Source organism: Anser brachyrhynchus (genome assembly GCF_964034855.1).
Source record: "Anser brachyrhynchus genome assembly, chromosome: 2".
NCBI classification, from domain to species: Eukaryota; Metazoa; Chordata; class Aves; order Anseriformes; family Anatidae; genus Anser; species Anser brachyrhynchus.
This window is the reverse complement of record NC_137695.1, coordinates 55,300,086-55,318,514: the sequence shown is the minus strand read 5'-3', so window position 1 is coordinate 55,318,514 and position 18,429 is coordinate 55,300,086. Positions and strand designations below refer to the sequence as shown.

Sequence of the window (18,429 nt, the reverse complement as noted above, 5' to 3'; positions counted from 1 at the left end):
ACTGGAGAGCTGAGCACAGCAAACAGTACTCCAGGTGTGCCCTCACCAGTGAGGAGCAGAGGGGAAGGATCACCTCCCTCAACCTGATGACAATACTTCACATAATGCAGGGATACTGTTAGCCTTCTTTGCTAACAGCAAGGGCACACTGCTGACTCATGTACAAATTGCTGTCCACCAGGACATCCAGAGTTTTTTTTCTGGAAAGCTGCCTTCCAGATGGGTGGCCACCAGCACATGCTGGTCCACGGGCTTGTTCCTCCCCAGGTGCAGGACTTTGCACTTCCCCTTGTTGAACCTCATGAGGTTTCAGCCCATTTCTCCAGCCTCTCAAGGTCCCTCTGGATGGCAGAATGGCCCACTAGTGAATCAGACACTCCTCACAGTTTTGTGTCATATGCAAACTGCCAGAAGGCACACTCTGCCCCATCATCCAGGTTATTAATAAGATGTTTAACAGGATGTTGTGGTTTAACCCGGCCGGCAAATAAGCACCACACAGCCATTTGCTCACCCTCCCCTCCCAGTGGGATGGGGGTGAAAATTGGGGGCGGGAGGGGGGAAAGCAAAAGCTTGTGGTTCGTGATAAAGACAGTTTAATAGGACAGAAAAGGAAGAGAAATAATAATGATGATAGTAGTAGTAATAATATGTACAAAACAAGTGATGTACAATGCAATTGCTCACCACCCACTGACTGATGCCCATCCCACCCACAAGTAGTGGTCTGACACCACCCCAGCCATCCACCCCATATTAATTGTTCGGCATGACATCACATGGTATGGAATAACCCTTCAGCCAGTTTCGGTCAGCTGTCCTGGTTTTGTCCCCTCACGGATCCTTGTTCATCCACAGCCTCCTCACTGACATGGCAGCATGAGAAGCTCAAAAGTCCTTGACTTACTGTAAGTGTTGCTCTGCAACAATTTACAACATCAGCCCGTTATCAACATTATTCTCATACTAAATGAGAAACACAGCAGCATACCAGTTACTAGGAGGAAAATTAACTCTATCCTAGCCAAAACTAGGACACAGGGCTAAACCTAGTACTGGCCCTGAGGGCTCTCCACTCATTACTGGACTTTGCATCGCTGATCACTACTGTCTAGGCTCAGCCATTCAGTCAGGTTTTGATCCACCTCACTGTCTGGCCATCCAGACCATATTTCAACAGCCCTTCTATGAGGATCTGGCAAAGAAAAGCGTCAATAACCTTACTGAAGTCCAGGTAGACAATATCCACTGCTCTCTCCTCAACTGCCAGGACTGTAGAAGCTTATCGCATTGAGCAAGTGTGACTTCCCCTTGCTGAACTCACGCTGACTATTCCTGATAATTTTCTTGTCCTTCATGTGCCTGGAAATGGTTTCCAGGATTAGCTGTTCTATTACCTTCCCAGGGATCAAGGTGAGGCCGACCAGCCTGTAGTTCCCTGAGTCCACCTTCCTGCCCTTACTGAAGATAGGAGTGATATTCGCTTTCCTCCAGTCCAGTTTGAGTAAGTATTTCCTGAACTGATCTTCTTCCACCAAGGGAAACTTTCTTGCTCCAGCTTTTTCCCCTCATCTCTAGGACCTGAGATTCCTGAAGGCTCATCTTGCCAGTAAAGACTGAGGCAAAGAAGGCACTCCATCAGCCTTTTCCATGCCTTGTATAACCTGGTCCCCGTTTCATTCAGCAATGAACCCACATTTACATCACTCTTCTTTTTGTCACCTATGTAATTCCAGAAGACCTTCTTCATCTTTAACATCCCTGACCAGATTCAATTTGATTTGTGTTTTAGCTTTCCTAACTGCATCCCTGGATCCCGGACAATATTCCTGTATTCCTCCTTGGAAAGGAGAAATGCCTGCTTCAACCCTCTGCGTGTTTCCTTTTTATGTTTGAGTTTGGCCAGGAACAATTTCTTCATCTACATAGACATTTGTGCCTTACTTCCCCCATTTGTTGGGATGGACTGTTCTTGGGCCCCTCTTCCCTCCAGGGCCTTATCCCATGGGACTCTTCCCAGCAGATCCCTGAAGAGGCCAAAGTATACTCTCGAAGTCCAGAGTTGTGAGCTTGCTTTTCATCTTCGTCCCTGCCCTCAGGTTCCTGAACTCCACCAATTCATTGTCACTGCAACCAAGGCTGCCTTTTACCTTCATATTCCCGATAAGGTTCTCTTTTCTTGGTAAGAATGAGGTCCAGAAGAGCAGAACAGTAGATAAGGACACTGACATGGCTTTTCTGAATTTGAGTCTTCCAGCTCTGGGCTATAAGGACTCAAATCCACAGCAACCTGGCAAATATTTTTTCTATTCCCACTTCAAAGGCCTTTCCCTTCAGAAGAACACTGTTTCTAACAATAAACCTGATCAAGGGGGTCTTAATACAATTCCTCTACTAAGCAGGCTTCTTTCTAACAATACTAACAATTTCTGCTAAGATGAAAACAACTAAATCCTAAGAACTTTGGGACCAACCTCCAGAAGGAGGGAAAACATATTAAAGAAGTGCATACTCTGGAGCGGCAACTGCCACTCCTCTGATAAACAGTGCTGAACAAGTGAGGTATTTTACATTCAATTGTTCATCTGCAAAATCTGTACCTTACTTCAGCATTGCATGTAGAAGGAAAAGCCCACATTCCTTCCACATTCAAGTCTCCCATCTCCTCCTCTATCCCTCAGAGAAATCCATTTAGAACTGGGAGGTGGTGTGAAAAGAGTAACTACACTTCAGATGAATAGACAAAAGCATCCTCTTACTAGGAGGTAAACCATGCATGCAGAAAGTAGAGAAACTGTTTAACATGTAACAACAACAGTTGAACAGACTAAATCAGTACAGGGAGTTAAGACCCCCTAACCCTCAACAGCTTACAGAAAGGACCTACTGAGCTTTCCCATTATTCACTTCTGCCTAAGGCCTTTCCCACAGGTACCCCATGGAGAAGAGGCAAGTATGTTCAATTCTACAAAAGAAGGTAGAAGAGTGAGGGAAAACAGCAGTTAGGAGTGGGCAACGACACCAGAGATAGCTGTGTCTCTAGTCTCTCCATCAGGATACGGCTCTCTTCATCGTTACTCTGAGTGATTAGACTGAAGGACTAAGGATTACGCAGAGCAGAATGGAACTAGAAAAATTAAGAAAAAAAAACAGATGGCTGCTCTTGTGAATTTTAGCAAAGTAATGCAGAGAAAAACCTTCATGCCTCAGTGACTCTGGGTCACTTTCTCTTTCTCTGTTGGAGGCTGAATTCCAGAGGCATCTGTCACACACTGTGCACACATCACTCACTCACATGCTCCTAAGTGCCTGCACAGGCATTGGCTTATTCTGGAACCTGCCTGCCTAGCACAGTAATAAAAGCACATAATTATACACGTCCAGCTACATACTACAGCTCCCTCCTCCCAAAAAAAAAACAAAAACAGGGCACAGTATTGTACAAAGGAAGGAAATAAGTCAAGGTAATGATTATATTTAGTCCAGGGGGAATTCCAGAATCATGGATTCTTATAAACTTTAACATTAATATAAAACTAATTTCTTTCATACAACAAGAAACTAAACAGAGAACATCATATGTTACTCACCCCTGCACGAAATGCCCCGGCTATCAATTACTTGTTTGCAGATTCCACAAATTTTGAATTTCTTAAAGGACTTTTTTTTGAAGGTATGAGACCTTGATGCTGTTTCTTGAGGCTGAAAGCAAGGGGAATATAATGTCAGACTTCCCTCAGTTTTTCAGTAAATGAAATGTAGCAGTAGCATATCACTAGTAGTATAAAAGTAGTATCAAAGTGTGTTCTCCACTTCCTCTCTCTTACAAGCTTTCCGCTCTCAAGTGTGAGAAGCAACAATATGTGAGAAACCTATCACATACCAGTGCAAAGACACTGCAAGACATTTTATATCTTAACTCTCTATGACCATCTTCTACAAAGAAATGCAGAATAATCTCAATGAACAGCCTTCATGTAGATAAGACCTTAGGTCAGAAAAGTTGTATTGTTTCAGTTTAAATTGGTTAAAATTAAGGTAAGTGATGCACAATGCACATGGTGCAGTGGTTATCATGGTAACCAATGAAACTTACATTGGTGCAGGAGAGTTTGCACTTTTCATACAATAAATAAAACAAGAAGCATCTATGCAAGCTTGATTTCGGCACAGATTATTAACTTTAAAATTAATCTTGCTTCTTTCCTGCGTAAGAAAAGTACACTAGCTTAAAATTACATCATTTACACAGTGTTTAAGAGTAACTGAAATATCATGTTAAAATATAATAATGAAATCTCTAACTGGAAAGAGAACAGTAAAAGTTAATGCCATATATGCTACCAGTCTTATGCGGCTTCTACTATCTAGGAAACAGTTAGGTAACACATTAGAGGAGGCTACCAAAGTTTGAAACTGAGTCAGTACCTCCCCTGGAAGGGTGTAACAACCTTTAGTTTCATTGGCAGACTTCTAGAAAACAACATCAATTTTGGAACTGAAGCATTATTAACCTTCCTGGTTTTTTTCTTACATTACAAAGTATCCTGGTAAATCAAAGGCATTAAGGCAGTACTTCATGGAATGGACATACCCACTGAGGAAAGTGTAACAGTAGTAATATAGTAACTATAGGACAAAACAAGTCCCACATTTAGAAATACCAGTGACATGTTTAAAAATAGAAATACATTTCCCCAGAGTATGAAAATCCCCAAGTGATTCTTTATGTTTCTCATTTTCATTTCACATTTCATAGAATCATAGAATATCTCAAATTGAAAGGGACCCAGAAGGATCATCAAGTCCAACTCCTGACTCCGCAAAAGACCACCCAAAAAAAAAGAAAAACACCATGTCTGAAAGCATTCTCCAAATGTTTCTTGAATACCAGCACACTTGGTTCCATGACCACTTTCCTGGGGAGCCTATTCCAGTGCCTGAGCACCCTCTTGGTGAAGAGCCTTTTCCTAGTATCCAGCCTTAACGTCCCCTGTTACAGCTTCATGCTGTTCCCTGAGATCCTATCACTAGTCACCAAAGAGAAGAGACCAGCACCTCCCTCTCTGCTCACTCTTGTGAGGAAGCTGTAGACAGTGATGAGGTCTCCCCTCAGCCTCCTCTTCTTTAAGCTGAAGAGCCCAAGTGACCTCAGCCACTCCTCATATGTCTTCCCCTCTAGCCCCATCACCATCTTTGTAACCCTCCTTTGGACACTCTCCAATAGTTTTATATCCTTCTTATATTGTGGAGCCCAAAACTGCCCACAGTACTCAAGGTGAGGCCACAACAGTGCGGAGTCAAGTGGGACAATCATTTCCCTCGACAGGCTAGCTATGCTGTGTGCAACGCATCCTGAGATACAGCCAGCCCTTTTCACTGCTGGAACACACTGCTGACTCATATTCAGCTTGCCATCAACTAGCACCTCCAATTCACCTTCCGCAGTGCTACTCTCCAAACTCCCATCTCCACCTCAGTTCATATATCCAGGATTACCCAGTCCCAGGTGCAGAATCCAGCACTTGGGTTTGTTAAGTTTCATACAGTTGGTGAATACCCAGACCTCTCATTTGTTAAGATCTCTCTGCGAGGCCTCTCCATCCTCAGGGGAGTCAGCTCCTCCTCCTAATTTAGCATCACCTGTAAACTTAATTCCAGTCCTGCATCCAGATCATTTACAAAAAACATTGAAGAGAACTGGCCCTAAATTGAATGCTGGGGGACCCCACTAGTGACTGGCAACCAGCCTGATGTAACCTCATTTGCTATAATCCTTTGCTATTCTTAAATTCAGTACTAAAAATGGGCTTGCATTCAACACTTCAACTGTACTAAGCTTTAGTGGCTTTAGTGTCCAGAAGCAGAAAGGGATCTCTCTGCACACAGGCAGGCCAGACCCCCACAATGCTGTTTCCATCCATAACATCTAAAGGGAAAGATTCAGTGTGGCGCAGTGAGTTACATGGGATTTCTTTGTGGCTTTAATTAATATGGCCCCAGGCAAAGGGTTTAGTTGACTCTAAAAACCATCTACAACACAGCTGCTGGGCAGACATAAGAACAGCCACAAAAACAATGTACCACAAGACCCAGGCACTTCTACGTGCTGCCTCCACAGGGGCCTACCCCAAACTTCAGAAGAGCCCTAAGAAGCAGCAATAAGCCTTGAGTAGGCCTGGGGGCTCAAAAGCACACGTGCTCCAGAGCAGATTTTGGCTCAGCCTCAAGCCACGCTCACCAGTAGGTACAAAGAGTTAGTCTAATATTAACAATATCTTCAGGAAATGTTGGTCCTAGCCACAGTGTAAAGCCAAGGTAACTAACATACTGTCATAAACATCAGGGTAGGAATTACTTACGCCTGAAAGAATAAACTCAGGCTGGACTCTCAGGAAAATCTTTCTATCACTTAATTAGCAGAACTTATTGAGGGAAATATCAGAAGAGTCCGTGTCCTCAGAGGCATTAGATGAAACATTTGAGAAATAAATTTGAATTGTAATTACAATGCATCATTAGATATTTCAATCACTAACCGCAGATGCTGGAGTCACAAATTCCCTCATATTCCCCATTTATAATCTTGCTGACATTTGCAATATGCTATGTCATACTAAATTGAAAGCTGTTGTCATAATTATAATTGATATTAAACCATAAATAAAAAGAACAGCTGAGCTCCAGCATTATGTAGGAACATACCTAATGGCAAACAAAATTTATTATTTTCAAAAAATTTGCCTTGATTTTTTTTTTCATTTGAAAATACAGAGTATGTTTCTGAAAAGACTAAGATGTCTAGGAGGAAAAGTGTCATTACTGTCATGCACCCTAGAAGTTCAAGCATTATGCCCAAAGATCTAAGAGGCCCTCATCTCCACAGCTTCTTCTACACTAAGAATTAGCAATACCATGATCTCCACCAATATCCAGAGTTGCTACAGCTTCTCTGTTTTATAAATACGGATACACATATAAAAGAATTCTCATTTTAGATTTTATCACCCTTCTTACTTCCAGAGTTCTTCTTCTGCGTAAAGTTTACACAAGTCTGCAGCTCTCTCTGAAAGGGACAGTTTTGCACAGTTTGCAGTTATGAAGAAATTCATGGATAAGCTTTCCAGAAAGTTTATTCTACATCTAGACCTCCTTCTTCTTATTTCCTACCTCCCAAACACTTCTTTGCAAGCTTTGACACTTGCACTGTTCCAAAGCAAGACAAGTATCACAAGAATACATTAAGTACCAGTTTCTGAGCAGTGAAGGTAGGTCTTAACATTAATTGATCAGTTAGGCAACCTGACTGCTTCATTTATAATGTAAATAAATTAGTTTTCCTCTTTGGTGTTTTGGAAACACAGCTTTTGCATCTGAATTAGAAAATGTGGATTCTTTGTCCCTTACCGTTTATTATGCTGTTGGATCTCCAAGGAGTTCAATTAAATAGTTCATTTATGAGATTCAGCACTCAGAGCTGTTTACACTAGAACTCTGCATAAAGTGCTATGAAACCTAGAAGAGCCGAGACCACGGTTTCTATGTCATTACCTGGTACAGCTTCCACAGTTCTCCACTAAGGAAAATACCAAGGGGAAAAAATAAAATAACCACACCAGAAAACAACCATCCGAGGGAAGTGAACAAGCAATACTCCTTTTTTTTCACAAGACTCAATGCTGGAATCTGAATTGCATGTGATTGTTAGGGGCAAAAACTGGAAGAACATAGTGCAGAACCACAGGTTACAAACTTTGAATTTCTGCCCGAGAAAGAGACTGTAACTGCAGCTGGCCTCAATTGCTAGCATTATGTCTCTTTCAAAAGGAAAAACTCTTCTGCTTAACCACACAAGGAAATCAAATATTTTTGGCCATGCTCTGCTCTCTATGGCATATAGAAATCCAGTGAAGTTGAAAGTTTATCCCATACTTACATTAGTGTAACAGAGCAGACTGTGTAAAAATTTACATTGGCATCCTTAGCTATGATGAATTTCAAATGCTTAATACTGAGCATTTTTATTATGTAGCAACACACTGATCATCATCAGATAAAAAAAAAAAGAAAAACACAGCAGGTCTCTCAGAGCTATGCACGACTCTTGAGACACTCTACATTTTAAGAAAAGAAAAGTAGTTTAAACAAAAGACCCTCTCCAGATTTTGACAAAGCCACTACTGACTAAAGTAATCTACTGTTTTGTTGGTTGGGTTTTTTTGGTTGAATTTTGGTTTTCTCAAAACCAATACAGCAATGCCTCATTGACAGGGACTTAGCACTGGATGACAGGGACTTACTACATGGATGGAAGATGTATTCACAATGTTATTCCCAAACACCGCACTACATCGTAACAATTAATTATTCAGGGAAGAACAGAACCAACCAACATTTAACTCCAAGCATGTAGACTCCAATTGGTGATAATGGCTGATTCCTCAAGAATGTAGTCACAAGACCTAGATCTTTAGAGAATCAAACAGATATTGTAAAATTAAACCCATTCAAACCATCTTCAAGAAAAGGATATAGATACTTTTGCTCAATACAAAAAAAAATAAATAAAAACTACAACTTCTACAAGAACAGTTCCCTCCAAAGTTACCTAGGCAGTGACTAAACTATATTTATGAGGAAATACAATTTCACTTAAAAACTCTGATTACTTTTATTGAGAATTTTAAGTTCCAGGTGTTAGTCCACATAGAGGAAAAAAAAGTCAAAATCTGTTTGTACATTACTTCTCTACCTCCAAAATTTCCAACAATCCATGCCACATATTCTAGCTAAGAGAAAATTACAAACAAAGCCCCATAAGCTTTCTCTATGTCAGACTCTACTGCTGAATTTTACATGGCCTATAAAAGCCCTCTTAGCACTGCACGCAATTATATAAAGCAAAGATTAATTTTTTTTATTTACTTCCTGCCCATGGTCAAGCTAATACAATTTCCTTTTCTGTGTCCTCTCTCTAAATAACTTACCAACCAGTACTGCAATTTCCTGGGATTCTCTTTGTGCACTCTTTTACTCTCCACGGTAGCTTTAAAACCATGGGCTAGCATAATGATTATTACTATTATTTTAAATACACAGGGGCAGGGGGAAGTTGGTAGCTGTGTATTAGAGGAATGGGTATTTCAAGTTGTTATTCCTCTGCAACTGTGACAGACACAGGTCCGTTGTTGCAGTAAACTTCCAGGCAGAGGTAACTTTAAAAAGCAGCAATTAAAGCTCCAGAAGCACAGACTCCCTTTCAAGGGCTCTCCTTCCCTACCACCTTTTAGGGGCTAGGCAACCAAAAGAAACTTCAATTAAGGGATGATTGAAAGAGGTCTTTATGGAAAGGCTCAGCCCCAGTTACAAAACCTTTGCAAAACAAAGCCACATATATATATATATACATATATATACACGCACACACACACTTTTCTTTAAGATAGCTCCTAAAATAAATCACATGACTACAAAAAAAAAAGAAACACAGAACAGCTGGCTGAGGGGAATGCCAGAGTACTCGTGCCTTGCAGCCCTTTCTATTAAGTTACATGTGACTACAGGGGAAAAAAAACAGAACAGCTAGCTGAGGGGAATGCCAGAGTACTCATAACCTACAGCCTTTTTATTAAGTCACTCAGTTACTTTTGTCACCTTCCATTTCCTCCCCTCCCATGAATCCCTTACTTGAGTTCTGTGCAGTTACTAAGCTTAGAGCTCCAGCTGAGAAATCAAATTTAAAAATCCCATCAATTTATCTGCAGTTCCCCTTAACTAACATTCCCTTAGTGAATACTTATGAGACAGGAAGTCACACTCCTCAGAATTAAACTGTTGGTATTACTAATACCTCAAAAGAGTTTACAGTTTTTCTTCCCCCCTTTGAGGTAAACAGCATTTTTAACTTCCTACTCCTAAAGCAATTTCCCACATTTGCTGCAAGTTTCTTTACCAGAATAACATTTAACAGTGCCTACCATGCATACAGGCCTAATAAGAGCTTTTTGGTAACTATAAAATGTGACTACGGCAAGTTTTACTCAGAAAAGGACAGGATGAATAAACAATGAAGAGAAAAAAAAACAGCAAAAACTATAACACATAAAGGAGCTACAGAGAATTTCATATAAGAGTAATTTCTTGGAGAACATACTATTGCTCCAAAAGTAGCACTGTACTTTAGCCAAATGACACTAAACGAACACAGTATCATACACATCGAAGTACATGCAAGTACCACCACTCTATCACTGGTATATAAGTTTTCCAGAGCCCATATTACATAGCAAGAATATGGGATAGTGGCCAAAAAAAAAAAAAAAAAAACCAACACAATAAAGAATTTTTACAGACTGAAATACTGCATTTCTATCTCACCCACATTCAGAGATTACTTCTATAGCGCTGGACATACTATAGACACACAGAAAATAAAAAGTACACAAATAGCTAGTCATACTACTGTCACTACCATCTACTATTAGCAAGTAACTTCAGGGGGACTGCAAAGAAAGAGTATTTGTTCAACACTGCATTTACACCCTATTTCTTCAAGGTATTTAATTTAAAAAAAAAAAAAAAGAGAGAGACAGAAGTAGCCTAAGCTAGAAAAGAGATCTGAGTTAAAATAACGCAGCCTGAGCTGGCAGTATTCCTCCTAGTATCATCTGCTCGACTCCATTTGAGTCACAAGTCTCATTATGAAGACACATGGAGATGCTGACAAGGAAAAAAAATGTCTCATTGAATCAGCTGAGTTCACTGTCAGTTCATGTCAAGAGAGGAAAAACATCCTATGATTTGGTGTTACAAAATTGTCTTACTGTATGAGCATAAGTGGCAAAACTATAACAGGAAGTTACAGAAAAATAGCATTGCTCCCCCCCTCCTCCCATTACAACGTTTGGTGCTATCATTTTAGCAGCAGAAGCCTTTGTAATTTCTCAGACAAAAGATATCAGGTGTCTTTATTGTAATAAAATGAAATTCTGCCTGGATACCTTGATTTAGATACACTTTTCCAAAACAAAACTAAAAAGGAAGGTTTTGTTCAACTGAGATTAGAGTACTCATGTAGATTCGAAGAAAGGTGACAGATGTGCAAAGTACCTGCACTCAATGATTACTCAACACATCAACAGCCAGCTTTAGAAAATATGGCTTTAAACATAAGGTATGCCTTACTGGGTCAGCACAACATCCATGTTACCTACCAAGCACTTCATTGCTGTGTCAAAGGGAGACAACATTCAAACACAGCAAGACAGCCCGGCCTGATTTATGTTCCCCTCACTGTACCAGAGACATTGGAAGGTTCATCCCCACCCAGTCCTCCTACGTCCATTAACAGATACTGGTTTCCACTAGAGCAGAAAGGGATATGCTGTTGACTGTATGTTCAACAGGAGTCAGCAGTGTACTCTGGCAGCCAAGAGGGCAAACCACATTTTGGGGTGCATTAAACACAGCATAGCCAGTCAGTCAAAGGAGACGATTCTCCCAATATGTTCAGTGTTGGTGTGGCCTCGCTTTGAATACTGTGTGTAGTTCTGGGCTCCACAATACAAAAAAAGGTATTTAGATACTTGAAAGCATCCAGAGAAAGGCAACAAAGCTGACAAATGGGCTGGAAGACATGTCCTATGAGGAGAGGTTAAGGTTGTCTAGTTTGGAGGAAAGGAGACTAAGTGGCAACCTCACTGCTCCCCACAACTTCCTGCGGAGCAGAAATGGAGAGGGAAGTGCCCAATCTCTTCTACCTGGTAACCAATGACAGGAAGTGTGTGAATGGCAGAAAGCTGAGCCAGAGGATGTTCAGACTGGATATAAGGAAACATTTCTTTATTGTGAGGGTGGTCAAAGTGGAATAGGTTTCCTAGAGAAGTGGTTGATGCCCCATAGTTGTCAACGTTAAAGAGGCAGCTGGATAATTCCCTTACTTATACTTCTGGTTAGCCCTGAAATGGTCTGGCAGTTGGACTTGATCTTTGTAGGTCCCTTCCCACTAAACTATTCTAATTCCACTACTTCTGTCAAATCTTTGAACACGTTGGTACATTCTGCCCCTACAACTTCAATGCCAGGAAGCTCCAGGAAGTCATACTCCTTGTTGTCTAAAGTACTTTCATTTGACTATTTTAAAGCAAACTCCCACTAGTTCTAACAAGTGACAGTTCTGCACGGTGGGATTGCATGACTAGTTCTGCATTCAACTTACCTAACATGTTTATGTTTCCGTAAAACATTGATCATATTCGCCAAAAACTTTGTTTTTCGAATTGAAGAATCCCAGCCCTTTCCTTTCTACCTCTTCACAAGAATCAGCTGCTACATCCCCTCGAACATTTTAGTCACACCTTTCCATACATCCTCTCCTTCTACCATAAATGTTTGTATAGGCAGGAACGAGATATATAATGTTCAGTTTAAAGTTTGCAATTAAAAAAAAAAGAGGATAGATTTGCTCCACATTTTGTTCAACTAATGTACCCTAGCACATGCGTCTCTAGATCTAGGTTTTTATGCTTCTATTTCTAGCTGCCAGAAAAGACACTCATCATTAGCTGAATGAAAAATTGTACTGGCTCTTGTACGCAAAACAAAGCTCTTTTACTTACAGCTCTGAACTACAATGTTAAAAGCTGAACAGACACAAAATAGCACAAGACGCCATAGAGAAGCAATAGCACAAGAACAGTTTGTCATTGGATTCTGGAATAGGGGACTGCAGCCTTAACAGCCGTATCAAGTGAGGAGTATGGAGCTGTGACTAAACACAAGAACAACTTCACTGCTCTAACAAGAGACACGACCTATGCCACCTGCATTTAAGTGCAATTCCTTCATAACACATACATTTACATTTGTCATTTGTAGACAGTACACATTTACAAAACACACTGGCCCAAAACAGGATCATATCTGCAAGGCAGCGCTTCTTCATCCCCATCACCCCTTCCTCCCTCTTCACCTACCCACCTTGGAGGGGGCCCTTCATCTAGATCATCAATTACATGTGCTCCTTCCAAAGCTTTAAATTCTTAAGACAAAGCCACATCAGATACTTCAGCTTTCTTTGAAAGATACTTTCCACTGGAAAGCAGAAGGAACAGCAGAATAAAACGGTTGGACACGACAGATCATCAAATAATTCTCTCTCCCCACTAGCTACCTCAAAAATTCAACACAACATTGCAGTATGTTTTCATGTTTCCTGTCTTCCCAGGCAGTCTCAAGTCATTCCCCTTATGACCTGACTGAGATTCCAGTCCAGCAGACAATAGGCCAAGGTCTGCCTAGAGGTGGGTGACAAATGTTGAAGAAAAACAGCACACAAGCAGGTTTGAATGTATTCCTGTTGGTAGCCCCAAAACTCCTTTCAGGAGGACATAGGCAGAGCAGTACACCTGCTGGAGAAAGGAAACAAAAAGTTGTCATTCTGTCCCCAGATCTTCACTGCTCTCCTTGATCCAGGTATCCCTTAGGAATCAGCCACCTATATAGAGCAGAAGTTCATTCCCTCTCCTGCCAGCAGGAACAAAAGGGGCCCTTGGTCACTCTTCATTGTTAGTGTAAAACAGCTGCAGATCTCACATTTTTCCTTGTCATCAGCTCTTCATATTTTTTGTTTCAACACCTTCATTTCTTCAGTGCACATGAATCTCTACTAGTGGAAAACACATTAGGAGAAAGATGGAAAGTCCATTAAGACAGCTGTTACTCCATACACTGGAAAACTTGTGTTTTCATCCTCGTCTCACTTGCAAACTGACACTTTGTTCTGTGTGGGAAAATACTGCAAAAAGGAAATGCCTAAAAGCAGCAAAGGACCATGTAATGTACATAGTGAAAGTTCAGTGTTTGTCAATGGCTCTTATTCTTTTCTTGGTTAAATGAATTGGCCTTGACAACCCTGATGCTACAACAATCTTTGCATAATAAAAGCAGAGAAAGATACTTTAAGACTAAACCCACTTTTTTAAATAACAGGGAAAAAGGCAATTTTTGAATATACCTGGTTCATCTGCATTTCAAAAAAATAAAAGCGTTGAAGGACATGAACAAAAAGTTCAGAAGGTATGAGGTGTCTGTCCTTGAAAAGCTGACAATTAAAATTTTGTTCTTTTAAATCATCTTCACCTCAAAGACCCAATCAAATCTCTTCCAACTGAATATGGATTCTCGCAGGCATATAAAAACATTAAGCACACAACGTACATGCTTCCACACATACTCCCTCCATCTCAATAGTCCTTACCAGATCTCTTTACAACAGCAGCAAATGTACAAAGGTCTGCAGCAATGCAACAAGCCAAACTCTCCCATGACACAATGCGCTTAGTTATAAGGCCAAACACTGAAGAGCTACCAATAGCTGTCTTATAATAAACAATTAATGGTGTGATAAGAAAGAACCAAATACTAGCAACAACAAAAAGCAAATAAGAAAGTTACCAAAACCTGAAGAAAGTGAAGAAATAGAGAACGGCAGCAACAGAACAGGTCAGAACCAGGCTAGAGCAAGGACAGAGAGCAGCAGTTGTGCACCAGAGTAATGAACAGGAAGAACAACTGAGATGGATGGGAATGCACATCAGTAAATCAACCACTGAGAAACTGAAAAAATATTATTAATAGCAATACAGTAAATTACTTGAGCAATTTCATATAGGCTAGATGTGTTACACAACTTGGTCTTTCCATTTTACCCTCAAACTCCTGCTTCAGGAAGGCATGCTACATTAATACATAATTTGGCACTCTAGTGGTACTCGTGCAGGTACTGGCTAACATTACACAGAGGTAAGCAAACTAATAGTTTGCACACCTTGTATGTGTGGACATTTATCAGCTGCTGTACTAAGGAAGCTTGCACGATGAAAGTATATGTATCATGGAAGTATCAATCATCAGTCAAAATCTGCCTTTCTAATATTTTCCTATCCAGCAAACCTGCCATTTAGTTGTCATTCCAGTCATCTACTTGAGAAGAGATGAACTGACGGTTGAGCGATACCCAGCACTACAAGAGAGTCTCTTAGAACTTGAGAACACTCAGCACAGGCAGTTTCTGGTACAATCATCAACTTCTCTCATGTGCCAAGAAATCCAACCCAGACGTTGGCAGTCTGAGCCAGATCCCAAGCCCCACCTCTTTCTTCTCTCTAGTTCTTCAGCAGCACAGAGAGGATGTCACTAAGCAGCAACTGCCCAGAGGTACAGCTCTCCAAAGAGCAGGAAAACCCACTGCAGAGCTACTGGCTGGTTCTGGGCCAGCACCTCCCACACTGCAGACCAGTGTATTTTAACCAGGAGCAAGAGGCCAAGGGGAGACAGCAAAATAAACATCTCTTGCTAACACTGTTTTGTACTTTTCCTGGTGTTCCTGTGTGGTCTTGCCAGATGAATCTATGGGAACAAGCTAATGAAAAGCGCTTTACCTGAAACCTGCAGATTTTCTATACCTTCTATTTACTTTCTTTTGATATTACGAGATTAGTTGTACCCACCACCCTGAACATGCATCTCTCAAAATGTTTCAGAAGTGGAAACAGTACACTAAATCAAAAAGTCTTTATCATAGTCCCCTATTACTATTAGCCAGAGACAATACTGTGCAGAGTCTGTGCTCACCTAAGCCCTAACAAGTTAAAAAGAACTTTAACGGAGCTAAGGCTAGTACTAGGTAGGTTTGTATTTTCTGAAATACACTGAAGATTTCTGAAAATACTGAAAATACCTAACATCCCTCCCATTTTGGTATGGGTATCAGTATTATGGAAAACTGATTGTTGAGGCTTTAGCAGGGGAACAACAGCAGACATGCCTAGCACGAGATGCAGCAACACTTCGCCATACAGAAAAAGAGAAAGCACCAGCCTTGTCAGATTCAAGTTTGGCCTTTATTTGAGAGAGAATCTTGTGGTAAATGTAATTAGGTATATAATGTTCAGCCCATATACGCTGTGATGTTTGGCCTGCAGATCTGAGAACAGTAAATAAATTCAACAGCAAAACATACCGTGTTACACTAAAAGAATGCACCCACAGCAGGCTATTCATGATAATTCTACCTATTTCTGCTGACCTGCAGATTTGCATACCTAAAATTCCTGATTGTGTTACCATTACCTCTGCCTTATCATTGTGACCATTTTCAAAATCAATCCAGTTACAGCATGGATAACACTTTTGTCTGTCACAATGGTCTCCACCTTTCCAATTGGCTTTTCCCACTCAAATATTAACCCATAGTCAGAACACAAAAATAACTTGTCTTCACACATGACACCGATTCTGCTCACTGACTAGCAGAGTGCTACTAGCTGGGACCTCTGTTTTCTCCCACCCAGCCAGGAAAAGATTTGATGCTACTGGCCCAAGTAGCTTCATCTTTGATGTCACGTGAATGAACCAGGATAATGTAAAATTACTTAAGCGCAAGGATCACATTCAGCTACAAGATTCTAAAGCTCTTGTGGAAATGGAAACCAAATACAATAGACGTTTACAAAGCTATTATACAGTGCCTGCTCTGTAGCTGATTAACTTGCTCACTCATCCAAGAATAAATATTTAAACCATTATGTTGAGAAAAACAGTTACATAAAACACAATTGTTACCTAACTCAGACCTGTTCCCTTCTTGTAGCCCAAAATAACTACTCACTTTCAATTTCCAAATAACTGTCCTAGTACTCTCCCTGGTGCTCTAACTGGGATCATAAAGAAAATCTCACTAAACTATATCATAGAATCACAGAACAGCCCAGGATGGAAGGGAACCGAAACACCCTGTCCAATCACATCTTGAAAACATCCAGTGATGGAGGGTGGGGGGGGAACACAAAAATTGTAAAACTGTTGTAGCCCTTTCCCTCTCCTTTACAGGAGAGGGAAAGTACAAGTTCCAAATTTTCCACAAACATACAAAATTTTGTTGACCAAACAACAATCAGAACATGTTCTCAAGAGCAAGAGCATACACAAGAGAAAGACAACATGAGAGAGAAATGCCTCTTGGTAACTTTCTTTCAGCAAAAATTTATAATCCCTTATTTTTGCCATCCAAACAAACCTGATGCCTCCAACCATAAAGAGGGGCCTACTGCCTGTATGCTTGTTTTTATTCGTTCATTTTCATTACACACCAGGCTTTAAGGCAGTACAATTGTTTATAGTCTGCAACCCTCAGCAGCAGAGAAACCACAAGGAATTCACAGATGTGATTACCTTCTTCCAAGTTAAAAGCATTACTTCAGAAACATCAGCATATAAATATAGGCAGAAGTGCTGAGGAATGAACATATCTCGGTTTGACCACCAGCCAACTCTCCAGATGAACTGTTGTCAGCCTGGCTTAAACAAAGGGTTGCTTTAATTAGTCAAATATTACTAACTGACAGGGCAAATTCCAAAAATACTTCACTACAATTAGAAATCTCCCCCTTCCCCCCCCTAATTAAAACAATTTTTAAATAGCATTTAACCTCTACATGGCTACATGGGTATGCTTTAAGTATACCCACTTCTCTTTTGTCTGTCAAACAACAGTTACATATAACTATAAAAATATTTCCCGAAGCACCTGGAAAAGCTTCCCGATATTTTATACGATAATCGTGGCAATGTTTCATTTCAGCCCTGTTCTGCTTCAGGTCCCACTGGGACTGAAGTTCTTCCAGTCTGTTTCTGCATCTAGTTTAACACAAGACTGGAGGGGGGAGAGAGCAGGGCAGAGGGGGCAGGCAAAGGAAAGCAAAACACAGAGCAACTGCTCAAACCAGTTTTCAGTTCACGTTAAGTTCAACTCACACCTTACTACTATACTATATTTACTGCAGTTTTCACCTTCCTCTAGCTGCGATTATTTTTCCATCTTTTCACTTTCTACAAACTGTTCAGTTATTCTTTGACCACCTTAGACTGAAAAACAGGTCTGTTTAGCAACCTAACAGGCCATAGGTCACCATACATCCAGGAGACTCCACCCTGTCCCCACACAGTCCCTTACTCATTATTCACATATAGTATGCAGCCACCACCGTGTTGTGTTTATGCATGATAAAACCTTGAACTGTAGAAGTCAAGATCAGCCCTGTCTAATTTACTGCTAACAGAACAGGTATCAAAACATCAGTACAGGGACCAGATCCTTTTAAACAAAGGAATGTTGTCATTCTGCAAATAAATAGAAAACAGAGTTCAGTATTTTTTTTCTTAGAGGAAGCAATAAAATCCTTAAAAGCTAAACCAAACCAAACTCTGGAATTGAGCAACCTGAACTACCATACTGCAAATACCCAAGTATTACAAATGAATCTTTTCCATGCAAAACATACACATATACATAAGATACTAATTGTTTAAGACCTGTACAACAAGCACAAATGCTCTTTTTGTTCTTACTGCTCACTTGTGTTGAACTAT

General features: G+C 40.5%; 1 protein-coding gene across 14 annotated transcripts in view; it reads right to left on the bottom strand.

The window, feature by feature from the left end:
• TNS3 (tensin 3) overlaps positions 1–18,429 on the bottom strand; it is a 258,158-nt gene that overhangs the window by 186,749 nt on the left and 52,980 nt on the right. For 9 of the 14 annotated variants that reach the window (XM_080581770.1, XM_080581772.1, XM_080581767.1 and 6 more), the window contains one exon: positions 3,591–3,702. The exons of the other annotated variants lie outside the window; for them this stretch is intronic. In XM_080581770.1, coding sequence (XP_080437896.1) covers positions 3,591–3,702 — 112 coding nt within the window. The remainder of the gene's footprint in view (positions 1–3,590; positions 3,703–18,429) is intronic. 14 annotated transcript variants of the gene reach the window in all.